Raw genomic sequence first — 8526 nt, 5'->3', positions numbered from 1 at the left:
GCCTTCAGACTTATGTACAGTGTTTTTTAGTGTTTAGTGTCTCTTTAGCTTTTTCTATTTTTTTTTTATTGAAAACTACTGAAAATGAGAGTGGTGTGAATCAAAACAGTAAAGTTTTGGGCTATAAAACCAAAACAATGAGCTGAAAGACGATAAAAAGCTCCAAGTTAGTTTATAATTCTCTGTGGGTCAGCAACCACTTCACATTACAGTCATTTGCTCCATTGTTATTATCATTATTATCTTTAAATCTGCAGCTTTACGATTTCTCACTGCTATGTTACAGGGCAAAAAGTCCTTCTGATAAAACAAAACAATGGCCTAAACATTATCTGAGATTGTCTGGAGACAGGAGCCACCTTCAAAAGAAGTGTTTATCAACAGGTTGAATGCTAATCCCTCCATATCTCTTTGTAAGTCCTACAATCAACATCAAAAGTGCACCAAATGTGCTCTGTAACAAAAGCATTTGTTTCTGGCAGGAGCGGCTTAAGGCCTTATAGGCGGTCGCCACCTTCTGGGGGGTGATGGTTTGCCCTCTAAAAAAAACAAATTAATAATATATTTTTTGAAAAGTCGGTGGGTGCCCTTCCTCATTTTCTGCATTGAGGTAACAAAATAACAAATAAATAAATAAATAGAGAAAGAAATACACTTTTCACCCCTGTAACTCTCTTTATCACACTTTTTCATCTGCCCGACCGCAATTATTTGTTAATAAAAGTGCAAATTGCAGTGAAACTGACTAAACACTTTTAAGCCAACAATATCAGGGACCACTTGTTTGAAAATTAAAATTTTTGTCTTATGTCTTATGTTTGTTGTGGTTTAATGGGCTAGGGTTAGGGTTCTGGGGGGTTGAACCCTAACCCTAGAGCGCTGCCGCCATGAGGGGGGGGGCTCCAAATCCGAATTTTGCCTCGGCCACCAAAAGGACTAAAGCCACCCCTGGTTTCTGGCCACAGAAAAGCAGAAATACAGCTGCTCAGAACTAGCCTTTTACATCCCAAATCAACAGAGAGAACAAGAAACTACTAGGAAAGAAAAGTGGAACTAGCTCAAGTGCCATCACATGACATAAGTACAGGACTTTGGTCAAGTGATAACTGGTGGTTGTATGTGTGTGTGGGGGGATCTTTAACATCTGCGTCGGGTCAATGATAGTTCCTGATCTTGGATGTGGATGGTTGAACTATAGGCATAATCCTATTGTGAGTCATTTGACAGTTTTCCCGAACTCCTCTCAGACAATCCAAAAGTCCTTTTCTCTATATGGCGTCCTCTCCTGAGACCAGGCTGCAGTATAGCCTCATTCTCTGCTGAATCAGGATTCCCACCAAGCCAGAGAGAAAAGGCCTTTTCAACCAGCAATTTCTTAAGATTGCTGCCAAGTCGAGCCCTGGCAAGCTTCAACTGCCACATCAACAATTAAATCTCTCTACAGAGATTTGAGCTGAAAGACCTCTGAACATGAGCCACCAGATGTTCCAGGTTCACCCTCAATACATCTGGCTCTGTCCCATTGTTTTCCCAGTCATCTAATCCAATAAATTACAGTGGTAGAAAGCTTTATTTAACCATTTAACCAGCAGCCACACATCAAAAAGCTAGATACCAACAGGTTAAAGGTGGTAACTTCCCCAGGACCCCAAACTATCCAGCCCTCATTCCCAGGGTGACAAATACAGACGCTTTGTCACGGCCGTAGATACCGCCACCCTATAGGGCTTTCCATTAACTACAATGTAAACCCGTCCGCGGCAACAGTGAACCGACCGAAACGTGACGCGGAGGGGTCTGACAAAGCGTCAGTGTGTGACGAGTTGTGATGAGAACGTGTTGCACTATCAGGGACCTGAAAAAAGCCCAAGATTGACACCGTGGCAAAGACTGTGGTAATTTGAGCAAATTTATTTGGAAATTTGCACCGTGTTCTGCCTCTTTATTTAGTGTTCAATTGTATTTTTGATTCATTTATTGTTCCAGGCTTATATTAATATGATGAAATTACCACAAATTAACTGACACACAGCAAGTCATGGGGCAACATGGGTGTACTGGTTGGTTGGGGGGAACTATTGGGGCTTGGGGATTTGGTGGGTGTCATCTACAGTTTATTTTTGTCCTTCTAGCAGCTCAATCCGGCCTTGCAAAGATCATTAGTATTTGGCTTAAAAGCTAAATTCTAGTATATATCAACCTGCCGTATTTTCTATAGATGTGACTTTTGTAACTTTACATGTATATGGTATATCATGGCAAGCTGTGCAAGCCTCCTCCAGCTTTCCAAATAAACATGATTTTTGCATGAATTATTTCAAACTTTTGTCTCTTAAGTCTGAAAGTATACACAGAGAGTAACGCACTGGAATATTTGGCTTAGGGACCGACTTCCATGACAACTTGGCCAGCTTTGTTTCTCAGCTAATATTACCACGGTGTCCCCAGGTGAACCCGTCCTTAGGATCCCAGCCAGAGGCCGTGTATTCTCTATCTGGGACAATCCAGCTCCTTCACCACCAGAGAGCAGTGGTGGAATAAATACAGTATACAGATACTCAAATCCCAATACCATAATGTAGTAAATATACTCAATTTATTAAAAAAAGTAAAAGCTCAGGTGTATTATCAGCAAAGTTTACTTAAAGCTTCAAAAGTACTTAGAACTTAAAATGCATAAAAATGCCCCCTGTATGTATTATATTATTATATGTTATATTTTTGTATTATTAATGTTGTGTATTAATAAAATGTAAGTAGCATTTCCCTGTTGTGGTGGGTCAAGGTGGAGTACATTATACTGCTGGGTATTAAGCTATAACAATGTGTTATATAGCGTATTATGCAAAGTAATCAGCGGTAAAATAAATGTTGTGGAGCAAAAACTACAATATATCCCTTTTGAAATTTGCAGTAGAAGTATGTGGTATGGAAATACTCAAGTAAAGTACTTAAAAACTGTACTTTTACTTCCCACCCCTGCAAGAGATGTACTAATCCAAGTACTGACAACTGTAGTTTTAAGAAATCAGATTGTAAATAAATAAATAAAAAACTATAACTAAACCATAGTAAAGTACTGTATAATGTAATTATTGCTGGTGGAAAGTAACAAAGTACTAGAGTACTGTACTTTATAACAGCTTTTAGACTTCTCTATTTTACTAATTACCTATTTTCCACTTAAATATTCCACAGTAAATATTATTATTCCATTTTTTTAATAGCTATACTTTACAGATTGAGATTTTAAAAAAATATATGATTTTCTATATTATGCATTGCATAATGCAAACTACTCAAAATCATATATCAGCTCCAAAAATGCTGGTTAAATGGTAAAAGTATAAAAAAATAAATACAAATAATAATACAAATAATAATAATAATAACATTTATTATTATTATCATTATTATTAGTAGTAGTAGTATTTATTATTATTATTATTATTATTATTATTATTATTATTATTATTATAATAATAATAATAACATTAAGAATCATTATTATTGCTATTATTATTGTTATTATTATTATTATTATTATTAATAATAACAATAACATTAAGAATCATTATTATTGTTATTATTGTTAGCAGTAGTATTTGTATTATTATTATGATTATTAATAATAATCATAATAATAAAAATAATAAAAATGACAATAACATTAAGAAACATTATTATTGTTATTATTATTAGCAGTAGTATTTTTATTGAATAATATTTATATAGCCTATTAACATTCTGCACAATGATTACTTTTAACTTTTGATAATAAAAGTTCATTTTTCTGATCAAAAGTATTGTTTTTGATTGTCAAGCTTACAGTATACGAGTAAATAGTTATTATTGCTGCTCATACTAAATGAAACTTGTGAATATTTCCCTATTGTCGTTGATTACTGGCACACTGACACATTTTTTAGGAATTTAACAAAGCAAAACAGAAAAGATGAAAGGAGGAAGGAAGGAAGCTGGGTGATCAGAAGGGGTGTTTGTATTTGCTTGGGCCAGCCCACAGGAGTCATTTCAGGGGAAGAGGTTACTGTATACTGTAGATGAGCCAAGTTCAGTCGCGTTCACACACAGCTGCACCATGTGACTGTCTGTAACTTCATCAGACCTCACAGCAACACCACCACCAGCAGCAGCAGCAGCAGCAGCAGCAGCACACTCGACACTCATCCTGGACCAGCATTGGATCTTTTTACATTGTTTGACACTATTTTATCCGTGTGAAGTTCAGAGATGTGGTGGTTCACTCAAGGACTGTGCTTTCTGCCAGTGTTCCTGGTCATCTGGTCCTCCAGCACCTTCATTATTTCCTACCTTATTGCTCTCTTCAGAAACGATGTCGACATAATCTTCCCATACATAAGGTAAGTTGTATTCATATGTTTGTTTGTTTTTTAGAAAAGTTATTCTTTGATCTTTAACAAGTCCAAATGAGGTGAAAAATAATAATGCATGTCGATGTTTTGTTGTCAGTGATTTTGAGTGGCAGAAATGTTTAGTTTCGTTTTCCTGCAGTGGTAACTTGGCTGATATCCAAACTCCAGCTGCTGCGCGTCCACACATCTGTTGTCTTGTGCAGCTCTTCTTTTCACTTCTCTCTTTAAAGTTTTATTTTAAGAAGAGACGACTAAAATTTGAAATGCCACAAAAATAAAACCTACATCTATAGAACAGGAAGTTGTTCTTTACTTACATGTGTCTGTATTATGAGGACTACTGTAAACTCTCTTTTTCCCCTCCCCAGTGACACAGGTGCAAACCCCCCAGAAAGCTGCGTATTTGGCCTGATGACATTCATTTCTGCATGTGCAGGTATTTTCACTCCCATCTGTATCAACATCTGCAATGTCACTGTGACTCTTCTTTGGCAACTTTGGGCTTTCCCAAGGGAGAAACCAAACCTTCATATGATGATCACATTGTCATATTTCCTCTTTTTTAAGAAAATGAAAGCAGAATTTATTTGTTAGGATGCAAGATAAATTCTATGATGCCCATGTCTGTAATGCATTATAAAGATACTTCTTCTTTTTTTTTTTAGCAAGGTATCTAGTGTATTAAAATTCCCATAGTTGTTATACATTATCTTTTTATAATGCATTATAATCACTGTTATAATGTGATTTTAAGTCACTATAAGTGGTCATTGTTTGCTTTAAGTAAAGTACAATTTAATTCTACGTGTGTTGTTCTTGCATAGATTTAATTATATTTATTTCACTTCACTTAAAGCAAACAATGACCATTTATAGTGACTTATAATGACATTATAATGTATTATAACTAGGGCTGGGAAATATGATGATATATGTCGTCAGAATGATATAAAAATCTCTATCGTATATACTTTTCTATATTGTTTCTATCACGATGTGGCTAGGCCTATATTTATTTATTTATTCTCTATACTTTTAGTTAAAACTGTTATGTTCATTTTAATTGATTAAGTTCATTTTAAGGAGTATGCAAAAATAGGCTTTACTATTTACTGTGGTTATTCCATGTGGACTATTTATTTATTGAATTGACAGAAAACATACTATATTGTCATATATATCGTTGTCGAGATAATAAATGATAATATGATAATATTTATTACACGGCTTTGTTGAATACTTGATTCTGATTGGTCAATTACGGCATTCTAAGGTTTGTAGTTTCTTTATAACACACCGTTGCTATGGACGCAGTCCTGATGTCGGACTATGGCGGATCATTTTTGTGTCAAATTATTGATTTCTTAAGTATGTAGCCGTGTAATAAGCGGAGTAATGTACATTGAGCCGGTCATTGTTGCGAAATAAACCGATTCAGGGTGATGCAAGACCCACCCGTCCTCCCTGCATTGCCCAGTCATGGTTAATTTCGCAACAATGACCGGCTCGCTGTACATTATCCCTTACTTATTAGTGCTTATAATGATAATCATACAGTGCTATAAGCAGATTATAACGCATTATAAGTATGTTTGTAATGCATAATAGACATGGGCGTCATAGAAGGTGTTACCAAATAAATCCTCATAAATGTACATTGTCACCTTCACACAGGAATAGCCACCATCTATGCCAGGTACAAGTATGTGGAGAAGCTGAGTGAGGACACGAGGGTGGTGAACCCACGTCTCAATAAAGCTGCTCTTGTGATTGGGTTGTTGTCCATTTTGGGCATGTGCATTGTTGCCACGTTCCAGGTAAATCTTCACACACAATGTGGCGCACATTTAAATCACATGAAAATAATTTAATGTTTCTTCTTCTTCTAATGTTTCTTCTTTTTGATTGCAGGAAATAGCAGTGACAGTAGTTCATGATATGGGAGCTCTGCTGTTCTTTGTCACTGGCATCTTATACACAATCCTCCAGACCGTTATATCGTATTGTGCCTTTCCATTCGGGTCCTCCGTGGGTGTGTGTCGAGCACGTTTCGTCGTCGCCATCATTGCCTCTTTGGCATTCTTTCCCAGTATCCTTTCACAGAAGTCTAATCTGTTAAAACACAGTTTCCTCATGAACGTCCTACCATGTTAACCAGCATGATTTGATTGTTTAACCACTTCACTTTTATGGTTGCAACATTACTCTCTTGTTGTTAGAGTCATGAAGAGTAAAGGCACACAATTACAAGTGACAACTAATGTTAAATGCCATTTTCCTTAATGGATAATTCAGCTTTCATCTGTGCGTTCTTTGTGACACAAACCACACTGCACAGGCACCCCACAGATCAGGTAGGCTGTCACTATGTTATCTGCATCAGTTTAAGGCTGAAATCATTTGTCAATGGACAGATACATAATCAGCAATTGTTTGGCTATAATTGATTAATCATTTGTCATTTTTCATGCAAATATGTTGTTGTTTTATTTTCATTTTTCATATACATACATACATATGTTTATTTTTTTTTTTATTTTTAATACCGGAACTTAAAATTATTCCCTAAATGAAATTCTTCCTATTTTTGTACTGTAATTTTCACTCTGAAAACCCCAATAAAAAACAAAATAATATTTTTACAAAAATAAAATGGACAAAAAAAGCAAGAAGCCACCTTGGGCTTTAGGACAGAGTGATGGGCATTTTTTCATAATGTTCTTACATTTATAGACCAAACTATTAATCGATTAATCTCTAAAATCAGATTAATCGATAATAAATATCATCATTTGACATTAACACTCACATGTTGAATGTGTCCCTCTTTCAGGATTATCCTTACCATGTTGCCAGCGCTGTATGCGAGTGGATTGTTGCCTTCAGCTTCATCTGCTTCTTCCTCACATACATCGACGATTTCAAAGTGAGTATCACACCATCAAATAGAAACTCTTTCTTTAACTTACTGCTAGAAGAGGTTCTTATTTCTCTCCATTTCTTTTGTCCTACAGCTGTTTACCTTACGAGTGAGAACAGAATGTGAGGAGTAGTCTTGATGAGTCTGCAACTGCCAGCCAAACTTAGTATGGATATCAGTATTTTAATGTTTAAACGTGCTGCATATGTTTTTGTAATGCTTTTACGCACATTTTGTACATTTGCATTTTACACTGCAAGGCTTTTATAAGTGTTTTGTATCACCTGACCGAATTCATTGGTAGATTACAGAAGGTGCATTGTTATTTATACATTTTAAACATAAGGAAAAAACTGATCATAGCCTTTATCTTTATACCTTTTTATACGGTCTCAAATCATTTTTACAAGTGTACTTATTGCTGTGTTCAAACACCACTTTGCACTTTGCTCTTGACTGTTGCCCACTTGTTGCCGAACCAGCGTGACACATCCTGTCAGGCCAGTAATAAGAGAAGTTCATCACACAGTGAACACATGATAGCTTCACATTTTGTGGTTAAATGAGAATACCGCTCAGACTAACAACACGTTCATCTGTGAGCACATGCTGGCTGATGATTTGTGAGACTACACTGATGTACTGTATGGAAGTAACCAGGTTTTCTTTGGACCGTTAGACTGTTGTGACAACAAATTATGTAGAAAAAACTCTTTCTATGGATGCTCCAATTCAGAGATCTGGTTCTTGTACTTAGTGTATGCTGCTGAACTGGTTTCAGCTGATACTAAATGGTTCTAATGTGCAGCTATGGATGAGATTTTGCATGTGTCTACAGCCTGTAGGCGGCTCATGCAGTGGGGATTACGCTACTTAATTAATTAGTTTGCTCAGCACAACTGCCAAATTAAATTGCTATAATAAAATAAACAGGAATTGAATTTAATTAGCATTAAAAACAAGTTTTCTGTGTGCTTTCAGGCCGATCAATAACGCCTTTTTCCTCTGCCTTAGTGCAGCGGAGTTCAACCAGAGTGACCAAAAGTTTTCAGCATTTTACACAAAAGTCTTTTTTCATGTCTTTTATATTACAAAGCAGGTTTAAATACTATATAAATACTGTGAGGGTATTGAAACGCTCAATCCACAGGGAAATATACACAGCCTGCGTTCAGAAACTGTGCCTTTAAACGATCCGTCCGTATTTCCGTC

At 36.0% G+C, this 8526-nt stretch overlaps 1 protein-coding gene across 1 annotated transcript; it reads left to right on the top strand.

The window, feature by feature from the left end:
* Window positions 1–4050: 4050 nt before the first annotated feature.
* On the top strand, window positions 4051–8260 carry dram1 (DNA-damage regulated autophagy modulator 1). Its single transcript, XM_037760293.1, has 7 exons — window positions 4051–4382; window positions 4763–4830; window positions 6069–6211; window positions 6306–6483; window positions 6690–6748; window positions 7228–7320; window positions 7409–8260. The coding sequence occupies exons 1-7, from the start codon at window positions 4252–4254 to the stop codon at window positions 7445–7447; spliced, it is 711 nt and encodes a 236-aa protein (XP_037616221.1). The 5' UTR covers window positions 4051–4251; the 3' UTR covers window positions 7448–8260.
* Window positions 8261–8526: the final 266 nt, after the last annotated feature.

Source organism: Sebastes umbrosus, chromosome 23, assembly GCF_015220745.1.
Source record: "Sebastes umbrosus isolate fSebUmb1 chromosome 23, fSebUmb1.pri, whole genome shotgun sequence".
NCBI classification, from domain to species: domain Eukaryota; kingdom Metazoa; phylum Chordata; class Actinopteri; order Perciformes; family Sebastidae; genus Sebastes; species Sebastes umbrosus.
This window is presented reverse-complemented; position numbering and strand designations above follow the sequence as displayed.

Bases quoted from the DNA above. Each gene is read 5' to 3' on its own strand.
- dram1 (XM_037760293.1), top strand. From the start codon at position 4,252: ATGTGGTGGTTCACTCAAGGACTGTGCTTTCTGCCAGTGTTCCTGGTC. The intron at 6,212-6,305 runs GTAAATCTTCAC...TTTTGATTGCAG, and splicing joins GCATTGTTGCCACGTTCCAG to GAAATAGCAGTGACAGTAGT. The intron at 7,321-7,408 runs GTGAGTATCACA...TTTGTCCTACAG, and splicing joins CATACATCGACGATTTCAAA to CTGTTTACCTTACGAGTGAG.